We start from the raw sequence: 25,000 nt of genomic DNA on the forward strand, positions 1-25,000 counted from the left end.
AATTCAAAAGCAAACGAACAGGATTAACGAATGATGAAACTGTAAAGAAGATTGCTGCGATTGTGAGGAAGTTACAGCCAGAACAGAAGACTATTAAAGGGAAATTGTACCTCTCGCTTAAACAGACGTACTGAAAACTGAGATTTATTTTCTTAGGGAAATAAATTAGCTCGTTAGCAAAAGCAGCGAAACTTTTGCCTGTAGAATGGTACTATCTTGGCGATATCTTTCTCTGGTGACAGCCTTCTTGAAAGCGACAAGAGTATAAGATAGAAAACCTCTCCTTACGCATGGTTGTATTTCATAGCGTAAAGCATGTGATTCCTTGTGTTTAAACAAGCATTGATATAAAAGAACTTTCGCTGCTACCTTGAAAGAGGCTACCCTTTGGCTGTTTGCAGTTTGTGGAGGAACTTAACTGTCCTGTGCCAACAAAGAAAAATCCGGTCATTGTCCAGAGCCTACTAAGGCCTTTAAAGTTCTACGGCTTTTAAACTATTGCAATCTCTTCGTGTTTAGACACAACTTCGGCTTGGAAACTTCTTTTTTGATGTTGAAAATTCAACGTGAGATGACGAGTTCCTAAAACCTGATGCTACAAAGAGGCAGAGTAAAACATCACATTTTGACATGGAAAGAGATTTAAACGCTGAAGTTTTTATCGTTGCCTCGAAGGCCATGCGATTTTAAACTTATCAACTTCCACTATAGAAATCATGATCGCCTGAGGCAAGAGTGAAAATAATGAATATGGATTGTAATGAGCAGAATTAAATAAGCCTTTTTAGCACCTAAATTGTTTGTTGTTATTCAAACTCGTTATCACTGTGAAGTTACCGGGTCGTGTTGGGAGGGTAACGTGAAAAATTTATAAAGACTACACTATTGTGAAATACAAATATGAACTGCGGGAATAAGCATTTACTATTTGTAGGTCATCGCAGTTACGAACATGCACTAAGCAGTAACAACGGGATTTGAACCCGGGAATTATGACTCTCTTCACAAATCTGTGTGTATGTAAATTCAGGGGCCGCGGAGTAAGTTTGAAAGTGTGGGTGGGGGGGAGGGGGCTATGGTTTGGTTTGGGTCACGGAAGTGCTAGGAGAGAGGTGTAAGGACGGTACCTACTATTGTTATTGAGCATACGTTCTGCGCATCTCGAGATATCGGTGCTGCTTACGAATGCAGTGATATTTTTGCACGGTTTAAAACTATCCGGAGAAAGTAGATCTTAATAAGTACTCTTGGTATCCAAAAAAAAAGTGGGGGTAGGGTTAGGGTTAGGGTAAACTTCAATTTGAGAAAGAATGCCATAGATTTCTTTGTATTTTAAAGCTTTTTACACATATTATTCATCAATTATATTTGAAAAATGCGTGGTTAACCTCTATTTTCTTTTTGGATTTCAATAACACTTGTTATGATCTACATTTCCTGCATAATCATAAACCGGGGCAAAAATTCCTTTGAATTAGAAGGCACCATCCTTAACAGTGCTGGTCAGCTTAAAAATTAACAAAATGACCTGCTAACGGTTGTTTGGGTGGAGCCCTGAACTGGTATCGCAGAGGTCGTGGGTTCATATCTTTTTTTTTCATATGTATTTTGTCGCTTTCCTTTCGCGATGGTTAAGTAACTTACAGTTGAAATCTTTTGCTAACTTTGAAAGGAGATTATGGAACTCTCTTCATCCTGGCTGGCGCGTTCTTGCAAAAAGGCCATTCAAAAAACGAACTCGCAAATTTCTGCGTACAGCACTCGGAGTTGAGAAAGCTTATATTGGGCTTATATTAAGGTGACGCCCGCTCATTGATATCAAAATATAGGAATAATCATTATTATCGTACCCTATACCAGTAATTGTGTTTTATTCCTTTATTAATCCACTTTTTAAATAGTTATTTAACGGCAACGTTTCTTTACAGTCCGTCCGTTTCTATAATTGTGTAATCTCAATATGTATTTTCAGGTTTCTTTTTATCTTAATTTCGTGGCTTGTAAGTTTACTTTCATCTATGTCATTACACTACACGCCTCAATTAGCATTGCTTGAGGTGTGTTGCGTGCATTGTAAAAATTTAACTTGAACTTTGACGCGAAAAAGCAACCACAATTCTTCATTTGCATTCCCGTTTGTGGTATATTGCTGCAAAAGCTTTGCTTATGAAGAGATGTAAATATCTACGAACGTGTACTTATCTGTTCGTTTATCAGGTAACAAAGCGTAGATGTTACTGCACTGTCTACCCTGGAGGGGCAAGATAATCAACAAGTAGCACCTATATATGGCCAAAATGCGACCGAAATTAGAGGTACTGGAAATGGTTCCTGAACCTGTTTCAATTAAACAGAGGATGGATCAGCAACATGCATTGTATCTACATTCAGAGTCGACTTGAGACTTGTCTTAAGTATTTGATGGCGGATTCAACAAACCATAAAACCATCTCTATGATGGAGTTGGTTAGGAACGTGGTCTTGCTAAGAAAGTGCTATCCATCATCTTGGCACCCTCTTCTTTGTAAACTGGGGTGGCGTGGTCCGGTACATAATCATCGAGTCTTACATGACGTACTACCCGGGGTGGGTGAGAAGATTGCGTGACAACCTCGCTCCTTCCGTTGTTTGATTTAAAACGTTCATACGATTGGCTGAGACGATTGAAGGAACTTAAGTTGCAAGAAGGTTGCAAGATGGCAAAGGCGGGAGATTTGCTGACACCTATTTTTGTTTATAGTTTGAGCTTGTTTTATGGTTTTCTGGTGTCCTTGGCACTGTTATGGCAAATAATTAAGAACTTTGGTTTACCGTCAGGAGCCAAAAAGCGGCAAGCACGTAAGTGATGGCTAATCTCTTTCTTTATCGAAGTATAAAAGCTGTGAGCCACGCGAGTCGTGGCTACGATATATGCTAGTCAACATGGCGAGCTAACATGGCCAGCCATGTTAAGGCGCGTTTACACGACAGAGGAAAAATGGCACGGGTCCGATAAAAAGTGTAACGGTTCAATTCATTTTTGTGTGGCTCATCTGTGGGTGTTTACAGTAATCCCTTCTCCTGACCACAAGACAACCAACCTTTATTCTCTTATTAATGCATTAAAATTTTTTTGTCTATAGCTCCTGGTTGCCTTCTTGATACTGAGCTTGGAGAGCACAGTTTTTTGAGGACAGCTTCTAATCTCAAGATACATTATGTTGCCAAGGGTGACACAGGGAAGCCACTCATGCTTTGCCTTCATGGGTTCCCGGAGGTAAAGATGATTGTCTCTTTTGTTTTGTAATGTTAAGAGTGTTTAAGATAGCATAAGAAAGAAGTTAAAGCATCTATAGATATTTTTGAAGCTACAGTTTTTGTGGGTGACTTTGTTTTACAGGTAAATGTGCAGGGTGAAGTCTTGTTAAAACAGAGCATTTCTCAAAAATAATTTTAAAATTGACAACTGCTGGGTCTCATTGTTTTATACAAGGCTGTGTCATAAAGGGTTTCTATTTCAGTTTTTACATTAAAGAATTTTTGGCAGTTGCACATAAATTCCTTGTTACTTTAATTTGCTAGCAATTTTTTGCTAATGCTTTCAGTCCTGGGCATTACACTGTAAGTGCATTGACGAGTAAAATCGTCTGGTGCTTGGTAGAATAAAATCTTCAAGTCTCGCACTCAAGATTGAAAGGGTTAATTTATTAAGAGAAGCAAAATAGTCAAAAGTAATTTGAAACGAAAATATGACTGCCTCGTGTCTCTCTTTTCGTGTCTCTTTGTACGTGTAGTTCTGGTATTCTTGGCGATATCAGCTGAAAGCTTTCAGTCATGAGTTCAGGGTGGTTGCTGTTGATTTAAGGTTTGTTATTTTTTGACTTTCTCTAATTTTTCAAGTAGTTTGGTAGACCATTTTGTTTTGCCAGGATATGGCTATCACTCAGACAGTCTGCCATCAGCAAACATCATTATGCAAGGTCCCACTCCACATCAGAGAAAGGAACAGACCAAGGAAAGAATTGATTACAAACAGCAGGGGCTTTGCTCCCTGCCCCCGGCATAGTGGCAAGTAACAAAGTTACCTGCTATTATGTGTTTGTTACCTTCTGTTAAAAAAATAGGACCGCAATATAATGCGTACTTGGGGTCTCATGCTTAGTTTAACTCCATTCAGCCCTTATAGGATTTGGTACTGCGGTCTCACTTTTACCATGCGTGATTGGTTGAAAATTTGCCATAACAATGCAGCAGTGAAATGGGTTCCTTAAATATGCTTCAAATTTCAGGACCTGTTTAGAATTTTACATCGATGACTTGCCGCTATTAAATCTTTCTCTTATTGCCATTTGCACAGTTTAGACAACTCTTGCTGCATGCTACATGTACATCATCTCTATCAGCTATTTAGTAGTAACAGAAGCACTAGATTGGCTAAGAAACAAGCATGGCACTGTCATACATTCATGTGATCTTATAAATGATCAAAAGAATGCTGAAATTCAACTAGAATTCTAAGATGAATCATCACTAGATGAGGTGTTCAATGAACAAGTACCCTCAGAGCTTGGTGCAAATCCCCAAACTACTGGAAATCACAGTCCATCAGCAATAACAATGTATAAACAAGAGAAATATCTGATGACCAATTATGTCAATCAGTTACATGTAGATCATTACATAATAAAAAATGCAACCCAAAGCTTACAACAGGGTGCTTTCATGGACTAGAAATAAAATGAAAACCTTAACAGCCTGAAGTCACAAAATGTTGAACCAGTTTATTTATTTATAACTGGAGGTGGTGGTGCTGGGAAAAGCCATTTGATTTAAAAAACAATTTACCACACTGTAGTAAAAACTCATAGACATTCTTCAATGTATCCTGAGAATCCAACAGTGTTACTAGCAGCATCTACTGGAGTAGCAGTAATAAACATTGATGGTACACACAGCATTAGCAATACCTAAAAATACAGATGATGATGTGGAGGAAAATCCAGGTCCTACAATATTTTATATCATTGATCCAACAACCACTGTGTCCGCTGACTCTAGTCAAGGAAATGAAGCAATCTTTGGTGTGAATGCTGGTAAGCAATGTGTAGCAATGCCACATACTGCTATGCTATACCACCAAATACAAGATATTAGTTTGTGGACTAATTTTACTTTGAACAGTATGTTTTGGTTATTGGAAATAATCTATACAGTTCTATAAGATGTTCAGTACGAACAAATGACTATTTGCTGTTAACTGATGTTCCAGACATGGTTTCAATATTTGATAAAGTGTATTCATTACAATATAGTGAGTCATTTACTGGAAGTTTGTTTATGACATCAAACATTGGTCCATATATGTCTCTTAGAAATTCACTTCTAGAAGTATTTTCAAACTCTCAATGGAATTACAATTGTTGTTTGTTAACTAATTATAATGGCATTAATACACTATATTGTAATGAATACACTTCATCAAATATTGAAACCATGTCTGGAACATCAGTTAACAGCAAATAGTCATTTCTTCGCACGGAACATCTTATAGAACAGTAGTACAGATTAATTACAATAACCAAAATATTGTTCAAAGTAGAATTAGTCCACAAACTAATACCTTGTATTTGATGGTATATACAGTAATAGCAGTAAGTGACATTGCTACACATTACTTTACCAGCATTCACACCAAAGATTGTTTCACTTCCTTGACTAGAGTCAGCGGACACAGTGGTTGTTGGATCAGTGATATCAAATATTGTAGGACCTGGATTTTCCTCCACATCATTTGTTTGCCTTATAAGCAATGGGATGTAAACATTGTAGCACATCATTTGCGTAAACCAAAACATCACCTTGTTACACGACTTGTAATGTCCAACAACTTGTTGTAATGTTGGCAAGTAAAACACATTTAAGTAAAACATCATAAGCATCGTATTCCAAAATCACCCTCTCATCCTTGGCTTTCACAAAATTGTTGTGACACCCGATCCTTGACTGGTATTGTTCAATTGTTGTTCCCATGCTGGCGGCTAGTAGCAGACAACAGTAAGAGTACGAAATACTATTCTTTGAGAGTGCAAGACTCTTATTCAATGCAAGTATTTTTTAGAGTACAATAACTCTTTCAGTTTGGGGTGTAACCCACACTGACATTTCAAGCCAATAAATACTGGTTTGTGATAGCTTGTGAGATACTTGTAAGGTATGTGGTGCAACACACACCGGATTTCAAGCCAATGAATGTGGGCTTGCGAAAGCGTCTTAGCTTCAGTGCAATCCGCACTAAACACAAGCCTAGATATGTTGGCTTGTGTGATTAGACAACTCCCGTATCGATATTGCCGGGGAAACTCCACTCAGCAACGTCACCTGGATGAAATAACAAAGAACAAACAAGGCAGGAAAGTGTAGTTCGTTTTCGAAATGAAAGAAAGAAAACCAATCTGAAATAGCACGATAGATCAATTTTGAAACAGAAATAACTTACCTTGAAAAATTACAACTAATTTGCGACGGAAAGCTCTTCAAAATTTTCCCAAAACAGGGAAAACGACCGCAGATTTATATACAAACGACGAACGCTAGAAGCAGTGGCCGACACTTGAAAACAATGACTCGCACTTACTAGTACCCAGTCTACAAGCCAGACTGTCACGTTTGTTCTCGTCCCCAAACTGTCAAACCCACTGACAATCAAGATCTACCTCTGACTTACATGTAGCAGTCTGTATGCATGAGCATAAGACCCCAAAAATTGACAAGAACTCTGCATGCATAATGTACATATAAAAATTTTATATAAATCCCAATGTAATAGCCTAAACATATTGTATAATAGTAATTTATGGCTTAACTAAACATATTGTATAAACATTTTGTATAATACTATTATTTAAGGGGTTATGGAGATAGTGATGTCCCTACGGGACGAAGCCAATACAAGATGTCTTACTTGGTGAATGATGTGAAGGAAATTGTAAGTAAAGCTTTGTTTATAGCCTTGCTAAATTATACTGCAATTATTAGTATTGTTAATTTGTCAGTCTTCTAAATAACATAAGAATCATCTTGTCTGAGATGTAACAATAATTTTATCAGTTAAAGAATTCCATGTTACCATTTTCAAGTGGTAAACTTGTGATTAACTATAGTTTTCCCTGAAACACCCTAAAATAATGTGACATAGCTCCCCTTTTAATACTAAGTAACTCAAGGAAAAAAGTAATAATATTGTTTTGTTAATTTCGTTATACATGTACTTCAGCTCATTGTTGTTATGTTCTGTGTGTGAATAGACTTGTTGCTGTTATGTCTTCAGATTGAGGCTCTTGGTTACAGTTCCTGTACCCTGCTCAGCCACGACTGGGGTGGATTTCTGGCATGGTAGGCATACATATGTAATAGTTACATGTACTTGTCTTGTTTTCTTGTGATTTCTTATGACCAGGGTTGTGAGAAATGAGGTATATGTAACTTGGCCCAGATGAGTAACAAAATAGTAGTTCATAGCTGTGATGAATGTTACTGGTACTTATGCAGTAACGAAAGCAAAACGTGAAAAGTTCAGGATTTGAACCAATGATTTAAGTACTCTACCCAATGAGCTATTGCGCCAACTTGCAGCTGGTCATTTTATCATTAGTTCACGTAAAGTCCATAGAGGATGTGGAAATAAAGAGGTACAGTGTAGGTTACATTAAAGAGAAAAAATGTTAAGATTTCAGATTTCATTAATAATGACAATTCCATATTTTCAAATAAGAAGCTCTCCCAACATTGCTTGTGAACCAACATATCAACAAACTAAAAATTAATGTACACTCAGAAACTCGAACTTGTCCATAATATTTTTTCCTGATTTATGGTGACTGAGCAGATTGGTTAACCTGAGATCCTTTTAATAATAATACCGGTAATAATAATAATAATAATAATAATAATAATAATAATCGCAAAACCAGGAAGTTGCTGACAATAAACAGAGCCTTCCATCCGCAAGCCGACGTAGATAGACTGTATCTGAAAAGAGCAGCGGGAGGGCGTGGATTATTAAGTGTAGAAGACTGTGTGAACATTGAAGTGGGCAGTCTGTTTAGATACATTGGAGAAAGTAAGGGAAGATTACTTCATTTCGTATCGGATGAAAATATTCTGGAGGAGGGGCCTACCAAAAAAACAAAATATAGAAGTGTCTGAAGAGAGAATGTCTAAATACAAGAACAAAGCATTACATGGGCAATTGGAGACAGCTACAGAACAAGTAAGGGACCCAGAATCCTGGGGGTGGTTAAAAAGGGGAATACTAAAAAAAGAAACTGAAGGACTGCTAACCGCTGCACAAGACCAAGCATTACGGACAAATAGCATTAAAAACAGGATTGATAAAGAGGATGTGTCTCCGATGTGTCGGTTATGTGGAGAACGAGAAGAGACCGTAAGTCATATTGTAGCGGAATGTAAGAAATTGGCGCAAAGAGAGTATAAATTGTGGCGACATGATAAGGTAGGCCAAGTTATCCATTGGAAACTCTGTCAGAAATTCAACAAGACAAGTGGTATGATCATGATCCTGAAGGAGTTATAGAAAACGATCAAGTAAAGGTGTTATGGGACTTCCGAATTCAAACAGACCATCAAATTGAGCATAATAGACCTGATGTAGTTGTTCTTGATAAGAAAGAAAGATCGCGTGCCCTTTTGATACAAGAGTGCTGGAAAAAGAACAAGAGAAAATGGAAAAATACCAAGAATTAAAAAGAGAGATTGGGAAAATCTGGAGCTGCCGAAAAAATTAATTGTCGTACCAATAATTGGACCAATGACAATTATTGTCATTGGTGCACTAGGGACGTTCAGCAAAAATTTGAAAACATTGTTGAAGAAAATTGGACTAGATTGCACGTTATTACTACAAAAAGCCTCCTTGTTGGGAACGGCAAGAATCTTGAGAAGAACACTAGACACTTAAGGCCATAGGTCCTGGCTTGATGCCTAGTTTACAAACCATGTTAACAACATATCGTGTGAATGAACGAAATAATAATAATAATAATAATAATAATAATAATAATAATAATAATAATAATAATAATAACAATAATATTATTATCATTATTATTATTATTATTATTATTATTATTATTATTATTATTATTGCTTTTCCATTCTCTCTATTTTATGCTGCATGTTCAAAACGTCTGAAGACTCTCAGGACCATCCTTGTGTACACTTCATTATTCACCAAAGTGGAGGCAAATAATTGTTTTTACATATATCACACAAGTTGAATAAAAGAGAACCAAGAAACTGCTTTCAGATGTTGCACACTGGCTTCTCGGAGGTGAATGGTACTCGGCTGATCACCTTTCAGTTAGCCAATCAGTGTGCGCAGAAAGCACTATTCACTTGTGTGGTATATACTAAATGAATTTTCCAGAATGAGCTTTATTTAATTAAAGAATGTGTGAGCTAAAATATTAATATTATTGATAAAGTGGTGAGAATGTTACAGTCATGGCTAAATGTTGATTAGTTTTATTGAGCCATGGCCCCTTATAACTCCCTACCTTTATGCAAACAGTACTGTATGTGTGTTCTGCAACATACATCCCTTGAGTTTTGTAGACAAGGTTTATCACCGCTTCAACATTAACGTGTCCCTTTTTTCCTGCCAATTTTTTGGCTTCTTGAACAACATCACACAACCTTAGACACGTCTTGAGACTGGACCTTTCCTGAAGTCTTGAAAATCAAACCAAGAGTGGCCCTGTAAAAGCCACATTTTGAGTTTTGAGGATAAAATGTTAAGCAGTCTTGGTTAATTTAACTTGATTGTTTAAATAATTGTTTTCAGGGCCACTGCGCATATTAATCCAGGGCTTGTTGACAAGCTGATAATCTGCAACAGCCCACACCCAAGGTAAGATTGATAACAACAGCCTTCTCAAAATATTTTTCGGGAGCAGGTCATAAGGAAAGTGGAGACGGTTTGGTGCTAAAGTCACCCAAGCAAGTGCCCAAAGGACACAAGCTTTTAGGGGGGTCTGGGGGCATGCTCCCCTAGGGAATTTTTTAAATTTAGACACTCACAGATGCAATTTAGTTGAATCTGGGGGATTTAAAGTGACGAAATTTAACATATGGAATTGACACTTGCTTGGAGTCTGATAAGGAATACTGGAATGTTAGTTAAATAAACATTTCATGTGCACGACGCCAAAAAATATTGCGGACGCGAATTTGTACGTGAAACAAACTTTTTTCAAGCTTTTGTAATATCTCCAGTGACTTCACGTTCGAGCTAAAAATGTGTTATGCGACATTTTCTGACTGGAAGGAGACAGTCAAGCTTTCTGAGGAGGTGGCTCAGTGAGCCATCGACCGGCCGGTTTTGAGAAGGCTGAATAAGAACGATTTTGATCACCGGTATATTTGCATTTTACTCTGCCTAGTTTTGTTACTCCTGTTTGAAGAAAGAAGCAACTTAGACCAGCTTCACTTCAATCTGAAGGATACAGATCATAGAGAGTCTATCAAACACTTGCAAATTCCTTGAAGGGTCAAATTCATTTTGTAATTACTGCATAACCATCTTGGTTTTTTTTACGACCAAACAGATGCGCTGGCACGAAGTTTGTTTATTATCGTTCTCAATGCTTTCATGTAAATTTTGATGTTAAAAAGGTTTCTGTAGGCCGCTTGTTGATAGGTTTATTTAACCATTTCTCCAAAAGTAAACTTGATTATTTTTTTTGCCTTTATAACACAAATAACCAGCCAGAAGGACTTTGCGTCATTAGAATAAGCATATGGTCATATATTTTGCTTTTTTAATGATGCACCAACCAGCAAACACACAAATTATTTTCACATTCACCACAACGCAAATGATTGAGAGTAAACAAAGACAAGGTGACAAAAGAAAGACAATAGGAGAGCTCATAAATACTAGCAGGGCGCAATTGTTTTTTTCTCCCTGAGACTAGTGAGCCTTTTTGCGTATGTGTTGACATGCATCCGCATTTTTTAGATGAGTTTACGTGTTTTTTTCATATATTTTGGTTCGCTTATCTCCGATCTGCACTGTATATGTGAAAAAAAAAAAAGAATTTCAATGAGAGAGTATTAGTTCTACTTCTGTGACTTATTTCTAAGATACCTTTCATCAGAGCTGAAGATTGCTCCAGTTAATCTAATTTCAGGAAGACTACATGTATGTCTGTTAACATTTTCATGTGAACTTTGAAGACTAGTGATCTATTTGAAAGAGTACCATATTTACTTGCTTTAACGCGACCCTCAAATAAATGCCACCCTTGATTAAAGGCCTCAGATGGATCGAAGGAAAAGTACCAATAAACACTGTCCTTGAATAAATGCTGCACCCAATAAGAAGAATGTGTCGTTTATTGGAGGATTGTAAGAAAAAAACAAGGACGTGTGTAATTTTCTGAATGTTGATCACAAACCAAACAATTACTATTCTATCTTAGTCAGCAAAAAAGCAAGACATTAAAACTGTAAACATGTTTCTGTTTTAATTAATATTTACAAATGATCTACTGTAATTGTCGTCATGCAGTGATTTAAGAAAATAATATTATGATTTTGAAATGTAAACGCTGCCCTTGAATAGACACCACATCGGGCACACTCAAAATTTATTAAATGCTGCGGAGTTTGATTGAGTTAGTACGGTGTGTAATAAGAGATGGCTAACATTATTACAATATTCTTGAGAAATGGTGCAAAAATACTAACAACTTAATTCTTGTCTTATTGGTCCATTAGCTGTTTTCGCAAATGTCTTCAGACTTCAAGAAAGCAGTTCTTTGCCTCTTGGGTAAGGAAGATGCACAATAAATTCCAATAAGTACAGTTCCACATACCAGTAGTATATTTTCAAGACTGTGAGCGCAGGCTTCAACAGTCCTACTGTACATTTAAAAACATGTTTTCTGGGAATTCAGTTGTGTTGTTGCAAACAAACACCTTATAGTTTTAAAGGATAAAGGATTATTGCCTTGTGCTGTGTTCTACCCATAATTACTCATTGATTGGATTAACTATCATGCCTTTGGATGGTTTGAGGGAAATTTATTAGCCAATCACTTAAGTGCGTGTCAATATTAACGGATCTGGTGTTCACCTGATGACAACAGCAAAGAAAGAAACCACATTTAAAAATTTTAATCCTGTTGTTTTCTGGTGTTCTTGTCCTCATTGATGCAGTTACCGGTATTTCTCAAGATCCCTATAATTTCTATGTGACAGTGAAATTAATGTGTGATATATATTGAGGATGAAAAAGGATGTGTCTATAGGGTGTGTTTGATTGACCCTATTCCAGAAATAAGAATACATGGAATGGTGATTTTAAATGGTATGTCTAGCATTTTGAAGCAATAAGTCAAGAATACTAAAGATATGTTTAATACAGTATTTTAGCAGGTGCTTGACAATTTTAAAGTGAATCTTCGTAAAAACGAAGGATTTCTAACTTTTATTCCATGTATTCCTATTCCGGAATACAGTCAATAGAACATACATGTACCCTTAATTAGGGCAACAAGTTAAGTGTATCTGTGTTTATATTGGTATAGATGTGGCATGTGTGCTTTTTTTTTACTGTGACTCTTAGAAATGGTTATCAAATCCTAAATCCCTCCACAGATAAATTTGTCACTTGGATTCACTTTGATCGAAGTGAATCTTGAAATGGCATATTCTAATTATCACAGCAATTAACAACCTAATGCCTTCGATGCTTTCCTTTTTTGTTTGCAGTACATGTTCTACTTTCAGTTGCCATGTCTTCCTGAGTACCTCATTGAGGCTGATGACTTCAAAATGCTTGGCCCAATTTATAAGGTTAGCTAACTGTTAATGAGGTGTGTGCATGCTTCTGAACGTTTGGGCTCAATATGTACACGTAGTTCATCTAAAGAAAAGTAAACAACTTATTTTGTAGTTAGTGGTATTTAATACTATAAATATAACTTGTGTGGGTATGTACGGGGAAAAAAATTCGAGAGCTATTGGCTAAAAAGTCTGAAGTCCTGAATTTCTATGTGAAATAACGTTGTTTTAAAGGAACAACAATTAGTTTGCATAAATTTATAGTGGCCTTCAATTTGCCAGAATTTTTGTTTATTCCGTGGGATGCCATAGGCAGACCATGGTAGAAATGCAGGTGATAAAAAACTGATAACAAAATGAATCCATTGCTTCCATAACAGGAATAATTTTAAAAAAGACTTAGAAAGAGGATTAGAAAATAGCCTTCAATGGCCAAACAAAATAAAAAATAAAATCAAGTTTCTTTTTTTTGTGTGTGTGTGTAAATTGTGGTTATAGTCACAGGGACTTCACCGTGGTCTCCCTGATTGGGGTACCGAGTGTGACTTGCAGGGTATCATGGGATCAAGGCTTGTGTTTGTAGAACGTTTTTCACGGCGTAGTTGTGCGCCAGTTCAATAAAGTTGAGTTTTTTCATGGTAGCAAAGCGAGCAATTTGACCTTTAACTCTCTTGAATATGGACTCACTGAAGATTCAATTACTACGACGAGATAGCTCCTTCCACTTTTAAGAATCTGCCGATATTTGGCCCAGGAGTTTTGTTTGAGACATGGAAAAATGAGTTGGAAATTTGGCGCTGAATGATGGATGTGGACGAGAAGAAACAGGCACTTGCAGTTACTTTATGGTTGTGCGGACAGACAGGAGCAAAAGCAGTCGAAATTGATGTGGAAAAGTTGAGCGACAAAAATGGAATGCAAATTCTTATCAGCGAGTAGGACAAGATACTGTACATACATGTATTTCTTCGGATTCCATCGATGTAGCATATGAAAACTATGCCAAATTTGACAAATATCACAGAGAAGAAGGACAAGACCTTTCCAGCTTTAAAATCGAGTTCCAAAGGAGGCATGATCTTTGCAAAAAATCTGATATGTCATTGCCCATTGCTGTTTTAAGTTTCAAACTCCTCAACAGTGCTGGTCTATCAGAAGTAGATAGACTATTGGCGTTAATTACAGCTACATGTAAGGATTTAAAGTTTCTCTTGATGAAATCTGCACTTAAGCAAATCTTTATAGGTTCATCACATTCAGACAGTTTTGTGGGTGGCGGTCATACCACAGTTAAGTAGAAAACTGTGTGCTATACAAAGTCTGGCAGTCCACATCATAGTTCAACTAGAAGATCTGGTTTTAACCGCGGCTCTAGTGGCGAAAAAGGGCAGAAAATGAAGAATACACAGAAAGGGACAAATCCATTGGACAGATATGAGAATCGTACGAAATGTGCAATATGTGGATCTGTTTTTCACTGGGTAAAGGACTGCCCACACAAGGAAGATGTTCATGAGGTTGTTTGTGAAAACCAAGAAGAAACAAGAGATTGTAATGTAATTTGCTTGTTAGAGATGTGGACCCCAGTGAAGTACTCACGTGTGAAGCCTTTTCTACTGCAGTTGTTGACACTGCTTGTACTAAAACAGTCTGTGGCCAACAGTAATTGAATAACTACTTTGATCTTCTAGATGATGATAAGAAATAATTTTCAAGTCAAAAGAAAATCCAGAGATCGTATCTTCTTTATTTGGAGATGGTCAGCAGGTTGGTGGAACAAAGTGCACCACTGAAACTGATGTTGTGGAAATTAAGTAAGCTGCCACTTTTGCTGAGCAATAATAATTCCTTAAAGAAGGCTCAAACTGTGTTAGATGTGAACAGTGACACTGCAAAAATGTTTGGTCAGCTAGTGAAACTGTTTCAAACATCTTCAGGCCATTATTGTGTTAATTCATTAAATAATGGGTAAAATTTAAGAATTCGATCCCACCAACGCGTCGACCAACGCGTCGGTCGACACATGACCGACACGTCGGCCAACACACTACCGACACATCGGCCGACACACTACCGATGCGTTGGCCGAATATTTTTACCAAATAATGACAGGGAGTCACATTTTAGGCAACCAGGTTTCAAGAATCCAAGATGTGGACACATCATTTCAAACACAGTTGTACACTGATCAGAAGACCAATCAATCTGAAGTCCCTTAGGTGATTGAAACCAACGACAATGACAAACAAAGGAAGGAACTAATTAAAATTCACCAACAGTTTGGACGTGTCATTGCAGACAAACTATGAGCTCTTGGTTAAATCAGGGGTGAGAGATTCAGAGCTATTTGAAATGCTGAGGCAAGTGGTTAACAAATGTGATACCTGTGCATTGTACAAGAAGATACCTCCAAAGCCAGCAGTTGCTTCCACTTGCTACAGATTTCAATCAAACTGTGGCTGTAGATTTATATGAGTTAGAGACAAATGTCTGGTATCTGCAAATTATTAAGTTAACAATAAAAATGTAAGTAACACCCTTGCACCTTTTGTATCTTGAACAACAATGTAAATGTCAATGTGTGTTGCAGTGATATTGAAAGTACTGCTTTAATTTTTGGATGGTCGTAATTTTAACAGAAATATACAATAGTTAAGTTGGATAAATCAATGTCATATACAAAATCGGCAAAGCGTTTTCAGTGTAAAACATGTGATGGGGAATCAAATTCAAAAATTCTCCTGCATGACGCAAGAAAGTTGTTTCACTTGTACAATTTTTGTCTTGCAAGATACAGCCATGAATTACGTGTCAATTGTTCACAACTCAATGGTCACAAAACAAAAAACAAGTAATGGCAACACAGGCAACACTGGCTGATAAGAACACTTCGCTGGTTCAGTCTTGAGCTCGTTCACGCAATTTTGAACTTGCTGCCTCAAAAAGAAATACTTAAGAACACTCAAGGCAAGTGTACAGAACACAATGGTCTGAGAAATGGGAAAAAAACATTGTTTATACTCACCTCACAACTCTCCACGTGAAGATTGTGTTTATCCCATGATGTTGCACATCAAAACTCTCGCTTTCATTGGTTCTTTTAGTCACATGATAGGCAGCTTTTGTTCCCTAACCTTACATTACACATTTTCTCTAGAGCACTCCAAATGTTTACTGCATACACAACACTCTCGCACTTTGGCTCTATTAAGACAGCCACCTTGTCAGCCTCGCAGACTTAAGTTGACAATAAATGATTGATTAACAGAAAGTCATCTTTTTTTTAAAAAAAGGGTCCTTACATCAGACAGTATATTATCACACCAGTAACTAAAATCCAGCCAGAATCTTTCTGTTATGCAGCGTGAAATATATATAAATGCTCACAGGTTTCACTCTCCTCATCACAGAAGTACACTGTCGGTGCGGTTGGTGACAATCCAGTTTTATTTATCACCAGATATCTACCCAAATCGAGTGATTTTGTGTCCAAACCTACTGTAAAGGGTAGTTTATGAATTTCTTTTCATACTTAACTGTATAAGTACCAAATTTGTGTTTAACGCTTGCACATACAGTTGGTGCATGCTCAAAGCTTGATCTTAGTTCTCCATAAACAACCTCAGAAGTGGCCTTAAAGAGGGAGGCAGGGAGTTGAATTCCTCACTTACCTAAAAACATTCCTTTTTTTTCCCTTCAAATTTAAAAAGTAGGCTGTGCAAAACAACTATTTTTTTTGATATGTCACATCTTTTTTTTTTTTTCAACAATCATAAGTTTTGTTTCTGAAAACAAAGACATCAGCACCCAAGTGGAGCAAAATGCAGACAGAAAGGGAGTAAAGCTTCTGCTTTCCTGAAAGTTCGTTTTTGTGTTTATTGCATATTTGTAAGAAAAGAGCAACCCAAATGTGAAAGGGTCATTTTAAAAAAAGGGGATCGATATGAACATTTAACTCTTGTCCAAAACCTAGTGTATATTTAATTGCCATTATTTTTACTCAGCGTGTGAAGAATTTCATCGATGAAGATGTGGAAGCATACAAGTATGCTCTGAGTCAGTCTGGGCTCAGTGGCCCACTGAACTATTACAGGAATATATTTACGAATGACTTGCCTAGAGGTTATTCTCGCTCAAAGATAAAGGCTCCCACTCTTGTTGTATGGGTAAGTGTACCATTGCTGCTTATTATTGTTCTTACTGTCTTGCATCTAATTGAGAAGAAGCCACATTCATACCTTGTATCATAATCCACTGTACCTATTTTGAATTTGATTGGCTAAGAACCTCAAGTTCATTCTGGATATTGCATAGCCTCTTTAATTTTTAAGAAACTGTTTTGTTTGCTATGTATTACTGACCAAGTCAATTCTGACATTTGTGTATTATTTGTTTGGGTCCCACTTTTAAGTACCTCTGTCACTAGCCTGCGTTACAGCCGGATGCGTCACGAAATCCCGGTATAGTCTGTTTATACCGGCGGTTTTGTCTGTCTGTGTTGCAGGCTATTCTGTCACTTGATTTCCTCAAAACAATCTATAACAAATCAATATTCTTGTTGGATTTGCTTTTATGGTATCTGAAGTAATGCAAGTGGAATCGGCTGAGTTAATTATCAAGGACATCACCAAAAACCTCATTATTCAACAGTAATTGTTTGCTATGGGTAACGGTGGGATAACAGTGGTCGATCAGGCCTCGGCTGCAACTTGCAAATCAAAGAAACCTGAACCATAGTTAATCGAGAGATTGGTTATGAATCAGATGAATCCCTTCTGGAGAGCACGTTAAATTGACCGTGACCATGCACATTTTTTTTTTGGGTGAACTTGGTTGCAAACAACTGCTGATTGGTGATGTACTCAATGAAATTAATGGTGTTGAGTTTCATAACCATCTCCATGTATACACTATGTCATAAAAGTTTATTATTTGTGGTTTTAAAGTTACTTGATGGATTCCATGTTGGTTGACGAAAACAAAAGATCTTCCCTTAGCTTTTTTTGTTTGCCGACCGTTATGGCGCACCGTTTGTGCATTACACAATCATTATCAATCTCTAGAGGTTGCTAGAAAACCATCAATTCATTGTAAAATTCTTGTTGTTGTCCTTGCTAACCTTTTTTTGGTATTTTATGGTGATTTTAATCATTAAAATTGTACCTAAAGGGAAACAAAGATAAAGCACTCACCACTGATTGTTTGATTGGAACAGAACAATATGTGGAGGATTTGACGATCAAGTAAGAAGTTCATTTTGACATTAAATTCCTTTGCTCGACTCTCGCATGTCCTTCTTAAGTTTTTCCCATTTTGTTTCCAGTTTCACCAATATTTTTCTTTACTTTTTGGCCTCTTATCTCCTCCAATACAATCCCTATCCTGCCTTCCCTTCCTCTTCCTTGTGATTATTGTCATTCAAAGACGTTTGTTTGTAAGTATCGAGAACGAATGTGTTTTTGACAATAAAGTTGAGAGTTACTTGTGACAATACATTGTTCGTGGTTAGTCTTACGAAGCTCGTTTCATCCCTACCAAGGGACTCATCAGAGACCTTCCTGCTTGGCAAACTCGTTGGGCCTTACGCCCAAAGATATAGATTTGCTTTCAAATGACACTCAGTCGCGTCTGCAGAATTAAAACCCAACGTTTCTTTCTAAAGTTTTTAGAATCAAGCCATCGTTGTCCTCCTATTCTGCACTTCTTGACATTCCCTCTCTTTCCTTGCTTCTCATGTCATGCGACGTACCTCATCAGCAATCACTCCAGCAAGTGGAAGGAGAAGGGTGGCTGAGAATTATGTAACACAGTAGTATGTGGGACAGAGGTCGTTTCCCGTCAGGGGGCCCTAGGTTTAACACTCGGACTAGGCGCAATACATGGTCAACTCTGCTCAGAAACGCTGTCCTGAAAGAGGGTCATTTCATTTGAGTTGATGCGATTGTGTCCTTGTTACTACTTCAGCCGTGACGCGGTAAAATAGAGTTCCGCATCGTGAGGTTCATGGCGGTATTTTCTTGAGACATAGAATTGTTACTCGACAGTCCTGTGAAACTTTGAAAGGCTTAACGCTCATTAAAGAACGTTTTCCCCCTTGTTGCTGTGATTGATGATGATGATGGTGATGATGATGACGATAAGCTCGGACAGGTTTTTTGGAAGCCGAGTGCTCTAGCGACTGGACTTGTTCCTCTGCTCCCCTTACATTTCTCTCACTTGTTTCAACAGATATGTCGATGGAGCTAATCATTGGGTACAAATGGATGCCCCGGAAGCAGTAAACAAATACATTCGTGAATTCTTGGCTGCTCATCCCTGATTAAAACTACCAGAAGTAGAAACTGAAATGTTTTTCCACAAAACGTTAAAGAAAAACAAAAATAAGAAATAAAAAATACTAATTGATTCTTTGGTTATACGAAGTGACATTAAATCTACCAATAAGGTCTTGTTCGTTGGTTGTTTGTTTCCAAGATCTGTGTGATGATATCTTTTGTCAAAATCCCTGCACTAACCTAGTTGCGACAATAACCGTGTGCCTTCTCTGGCTGGTGTCTTTTAATTAGTGTATATATTCAAGCAAATCTTAGCTTGCGTGGCAGGCCGTCGAAGGGGAGAGAAAGGGTCAAAAGGAGTATTCCCTGCCCTTCGGACGCCTGCCACCGCAGGCTAAGCAAACCTAAAAGGGGAGCTCTTCAATTATACTTGTTTATGTTTATGTTTATGTTTATGTTTAAACAAAACGTTAAATAAAAACACCAAAAAGAAATAAAAAATACTAATTGATTCTTTGGTTATACGAAGTGGCATTAATTATGCTGACATTAATTATGCTTACAGTGACATTAATTATGCTTACTATGCTACCAGTCCTTCCCGTTCATTACTATAATTTAGTCTGTTTTCCCGTGCTCTTTCATGCTCTTTTCGCCGTTTTTCGTCACCATTGTTCAGCCTGTTTTCTCGTGCTCATTCACGCGCTTTCCTCCAGTGCTTGTCAATATAATTTCCTCCCTTTATTAGGGCTCTCAGACTACCTTTTTTGCTCTCTCTTTCATTGTTTGTCACTGATATTTCGTCCGTTTTCTCGTGCTGTCAGTCGCTCTCTTTCACGTTGAGCATCGCTTACTCGTCACCTGCTTACTGTATTATTTGGTTTTTTTTTCTGTCTCCTCTCTTTTCCACGTGGTGCGACATATTAAAATTACTTGGCTTGTTTTATGGTTGTTAAAAAAATTTTTTGGTTGTTTTGCTAAAACACAGGGTCAAATATACAACTTCTCACCAAAAAACGCAGGCTCCTGCAGTGCAACATTTCCCATATTTGATAGGTTACATGAAAAGTGAACGGACGGAAGGTCGTACGATGACGTCATAACAACACCAAAGTTTTTCGCATCGTCCCTTTCGGCGCGGTGCTCAGCGACCACGGACTGGCAACCAAATTAAGCTAAACGTAAAAATATCTACTTAAAACACGGAAGGAAGGTTTGAATGAAACAAAATACAAAAGGAGGTCTCACCTCACCTTACCTCGCCTCTTCGCGCTCTGTTGTGCATAAGGCCTCAAAAGGACGCATGGTGGCAAAAATAAAATGGCTTGCAACTGGGGTTTTCTGTTGTCTGCAACTTAAATTATTTATGCTTCTAATACATTTTTCTTAGCGAAGCTTTGAGTTGTAGTGTTGCATAGTGACGTTAAAGTAAACAAAATCAACCAACCTCGTTCCTTGGGTCTTTCATCTCCCCATCCCAGACGGAGTGAGGGAAGAAAGACCCTGGTTCAGGCTGGTCAAGTGTCTTACTCACAAATTTTCCACCTTGGGAGGGGTCCCCGCTGGTATTGGTCACAGCCAAAACGAAGCTTAAAGCCTTGTCTAAAGCTTGGGTAGATCAATCACAGGCGACCCAAACACATAATTTGAATGCTCAGTGAACGTAACGGTTTGTAGGGTTTATATGGGAAACATGAAATGTAGAAAAAAATGGCTAATCCTAGTTTACAGCGAAGAAAAAAAGAAAAATAAACTTACTCTTACTTCACCTTGTGTCGATTTGAGGCTTTCTGGGCTAGTTTTGAAATTTGCTCCTACCCTTCATTAAAAGAAGACAAGGCTGGAAACTCGCAACCTCTGAAGCCAATGATCACTCTGCGATCGAGGACGATTTAATCCCAAAAATTGGCTTGATTCGGCCTTTTGTCCACTCTCACGTGAAGATCGATAACAAACGATGCAGCATAAAGGCCCAGAGTCCCAAAACAAGAGAACAAGCCAGTTTTCACAAAGAACCCGCCGCTTTCTCCGGGCTTGGGGCCCGTCTCTCGAAAGTCCCGAAAACTTTTCGGGCCCGAAAAGCCATTTGTGAAATTGCCAACCGCTTGTTTTGGAAAGCCGATCTTTTAACCTGTTTTTAAGGTAACAAAAAGAAAACTGACTATGAAGTTTGACGACATAAATCCTCTCCGTTCTCGAGATACAAAGGGAATTGTGACACCCGAAAATGCCTCGTAAAATTTCTGGACTTTCGAGAAACGGGCCCCTGAAAAGGGTTAGCTTTTGGGATAGAGAACAGGACACGACCGTTGGCCTCGTGACAATTTAACTTCTTTCTAGGGGTAGGGATCGAAGATAAAACTTCGCCTATCTGGATCCTTCTCACGTCCCGACGGGCTTTTGACGTCCCATACACTTGGTCCAAAATTTGCACCCGGAAGAATTATGGATCAAATTTAGGGCTGGCTACGAGCTAACTTGTCTGACATAATGGAAGGCTTGGAACCCATAACCCAGGCAGACCAAGCTTCATTTTGTGTGGAGATGCTAAAACGACTCAACATGCAACGAGAACAAGATTATTTGTGCGAAATAACCTTGGTGGCAAAGGAAGGGAAACAATTCAAGGCACACAAAAATGTGCTCTCGGCAGCGAGTCCCTTCTTCGTTAAGCTTCTCCAGACTGAGATGAAAGAAAAGGAAGAAGCAATTGCTCGATTCGAGGAGATTTCAGAGCCAATTCTGGAGAAGGTGCTGGAGTTCATCTACACAGGCCAAGTAAAAATCGATGATGAACAGACTGCTGAGGACTTGATAATCGCAGCGGATTATTTACTTCTCGTGTGCTTGAAAACCACCGCAGGACGATTTCTCGAGCAACGATTGGTGAACACTAATTGCATTTCAACGTTTTATTTCGCCGAGAAATACCATTGCGAAGAACTTACGAGCAACAGCAAGAAGTTCGTACTCGATAACTTCGCCTTCGTTGCAGAATCAGACGAATTCCTTAAATTGGAATCTCATGAGGTCGAGAGGTGGATTTCAAATGACGAAATCTGCGTTGCAAATGAAGAAGACGTTTTTAAAATAATTGAAAACTGGATCGCTCATAGTGAGAGCGATCGAAAATCGAAGTTTGAAGAATTGTTTCAGCATGTTCGATTGGTTTTGTTTTCGCGTGACACTCTGCTTCTGGATGTCGCGACAAAAGACTTCGTTACAGAGAGTCATCCTTGTGTAAAAAGGCTGTTGGATGCTGTGAAAATGAAGAGTTATTCAAGTGAAGATAGTTCTCTCCAGTCACCACGGACACGGCTCACAACAAATGCAATTGTGGTTTATGGTCTTTATGGGGGAACGTACACATTATGTTATCTTCCTGAGAAGAACAAGTGGAGATTTTTGGCACAACGCTCAGAAGACCAGTACTTTTCTAGAGGGTTGCAAGTGGTGATATACCGTGACCAGTTGTTTGCTTTTAGCTCTCCCAACGTTGTACGATACGATCCTTCGTTTGGCTGTTGGTCCACTTTGAGACACATTCGCCGACCTTCTGACATTCAAGCGGTGGCAGTCGTTGGGAGGTATATTTATGCCATCTCTGTTCAAAATACCGGCGATTCTTATCAGTCAACAGTTTCACGCTACAATGAGGATTCCTTGTCCTGGGACGACATTCTCACATCTTATGAGGGTTGTAGGACTGAATGTTGCATAGTAGTGGCTGGGAAGTGTATTTATGTCTTGGGTGGAGTACCTATTCAGCAGGGACGGGATAGGATAGCTGTTGCTCATGTTGAGAGATTTGACACTGTTCAAAACAGCTGGGATAAAATTGTGGACATGCAGCAAGAAAGATGCATGGCTTTTGGCTTGGGAAATGAAGGAAAAGTTTTTGTGGCTGGAGGAGAAGGGAAGGAGAGAAGATGGTCTCTGAAAACTTGTGAAGTTTACACTATCTCCACAAATGAATGGCAGTTTATTGGAGACTTACATGCCCCACTAAAATCAGGAAGTATGTTGTGTGTTAATGGAACCATGTATGTTCTGGGTGGCTTGAAGCAAAAGGGTAACTCTTACTGTCATGAAAACAACTATACAGTTGAAAGCTATGATCCCACACTGAACGAGTGGACTGAAAAGACCTGCATACCAATAGACCGGATTCCACAAGAAGAAAGAAACTGTTCTTTTGAAGGCGTGGGACTGAAAATTCCTAAAGCTTTGGTTGAAGAATGTATATAATTTGGCACCCATGAATGGTGGTGGACTGTGATTGCAAATAAAATTAATGTTTAAATGATAGAAAATTCATAAGGTGCAATAAACTATATGAAAATTTATTCAAATGAATGCACTATAAAAAATTCTTGCTCTCAAGATAGCTTGTAGACCTATAAATCCCTTGAAAGATAAAAAAGTATAAGGAAGAAACAACCAAATGATTGGATTCTCTCTCTCTCTCTATTAATTTGGCAAATTATTATGCCATAAATTGGGAGCAGCAAAAATAAATGGGTGATCACTGAAATTTGCCTTTGATTTAAAACTAGGATAATTAAGTAGAGTACCAACACTAGAATTCCTTGAGTATATCTTGACTCAGGGTTATGTGTTTTCAAAGAGTACAAGTATGAGGATGCCCAAAAACGATCAACTAGATTCAGAATTAGTAAGCAGCTAATGTAAATCTGCCAAGGAAGGAGTGATATGACAGTATTTCCTTCCTTGCATATTATCCCTTCCACCCATGTTCTGTACAGGTGGCTGTTAATAGTAATATTATTGATTTGATATTACAGGAGGCCATATAATAAATGATTTACGTTTGCCAACTGTAATCATTTTAATTATTTAATTATGTTACTCAGCTAGATTAGCTTTTTAGTGATTCTGAGTAACTTTTACCCATTACTGTTCGAGGGCGTCAAATTCCTATTTTTTCCTACTTTTTCAAGAAATTTCTGTTACGGACGTGCCTGTATGTAACGGTACCCGAGTGCCTGAAGTCTTTGTTGTTGTGTTACTTTATGACATATGTCAACCATGCAAGGATTTACAAGCATGTACCTAACACCTTTAGAACCACGCGATGTGAGATTTTCAGCCCCGAAAGCTGAATGTTTGTTGTATTTTTATTACCTTTTTCTTTCCATGCATTCGGTTATTTACCAAATATCAATGTATGTGTGTGCGTATTTCAGTTTTGACAGTAAACAAACTACTCGTTCAAGCCATGGGGTTGTTGTCTTCTTTTGAACAAGCAAATTTTGCACCCTCGCCTTTACAGTGTATTATGGGGAGGATACGACCCATAAGACTTTGTGAACTGACAAATGCATGGCTATCTCCGTGGAGACCATATGTAATGTGCGTGCATGGCCCCAACACTTTAAGGAAGAGCTGGGCAAAACGGTTCCAAAATTCACGGTTGCACTATGCTTCAGCGATCACTGAACAATAGAAATGTTAGGAGTTGTTGGCTCAAAAGTTTGACCAGTTATGCAATGGTGTGTGCAAACCGACCCAACATGTAATACCCAACAAGGTTGCATCTGTTTGCACGGAGTCTTAACCATACTGCACTATGCACCGTATTTCCTATTTACTTGTCTGCTTATTATAGTTGTTTACAGACCGCCTTATTCTCCTGATAGTGGTTTGAAGTAAAGAAAAAGCAAAAACAGCAGTAGAGTAGCAACCTTTGTGGCATGATTATGGTGCTGCAGCAAGAATCCCCCCTACAGGAAGGGGTTTCTCTCCACTAACTGAAATAAGTATTGATTAATGTTTTCCTTAATCTGGAGAATTCTCCGACTACCTGGAGTCTGTTTTTATGTCCAACCAACCGTTGCTGATATCAGGCAACTTTGATA

The 25,000-nt window shown here is 38.1% G+C and overlaps 3 protein-coding genes across 3 annotated transcripts in view; all 3 read left to right on the forward strand.

The window, feature by feature from the left end:
- The window catches only part of LOC137973574 (general transcription factor IIF subunit 1-like), a 14,092-nt gene extending 13,296 nt beyond the window's left edge, over positions 1 to 796 (forward strand). The window contains exon 10 of the mRNA XM_068820415.1: positions 1 to 796. This exon is cut by the window's left edge and continues 240 nt beyond it. Coding sequence (XP_068676516.1) covers positions 1 to 134 — 134 coding nt within the window. The 3' untranslated portion in view covers positions 135 to 796.
- Positions 797 to 2,583: 1,787 nt separating this feature from the next.
- LOC137973740 (epoxide hydrolase 4-like) lies at positions 2,584 to 19,292 on the forward strand. The gene is made up of 11 exons (XM_068820624.1): positions 2,584 to 2,838; positions 3,123 to 3,256; positions 3,774 to 3,844; positions 6,886 to 6,964; positions 7,307 to 7,371; positions 9,842 to 9,907; positions 11,779 to 11,830; positions 12,775 to 12,858; positions 16,851 to 17,012; positions 18,016 to 18,089; positions 19,075 to 19,292. The coding sequence occupies exons 1-11, from the start codon at positions 2,697 to 2,699 to the stop codon at positions 19,163 to 19,165; spliced, it is 1,020 nt and encodes a 339-aa protein (XP_068676725.1). The 5' UTR covers positions 2,584 to 2,696; the 3' UTR covers positions 19,166 to 19,292.
- A 2,262-nt stretch (positions 19,293 to 21,554) lies between these two features.
- On the forward strand, positions 21,555 to 24,353 carry LOC137973234 (kelch-like protein 2). Its single transcript, XM_068820007.1, has one exon. It carries the CDS (start codon positions 21,612 to 21,614, stop codon positions 23,367 to 23,369), a length of 1,758 nt encoding a protein of 585 aa, XP_068676108.1. The 5' UTR covers positions 21,555 to 21,611; the 3' UTR covers positions 23,370 to 24,353.
- The last annotated feature ends 647 nt before the right edge of the window (positions 24,354 to 25,000 follow it).

Source organism: Montipora foliosa, chromosome 10 (genome assembly GCF_036669935.1).
Source record: "Montipora foliosa isolate CH-2021 chromosome 10, ASM3666993v2, whole genome shotgun sequence".
Lineage (NCBI taxonomy): Eukaryota > Metazoa > Cnidaria > Anthozoa > Scleractinia > Acroporidae > Montipora > Montipora foliosa.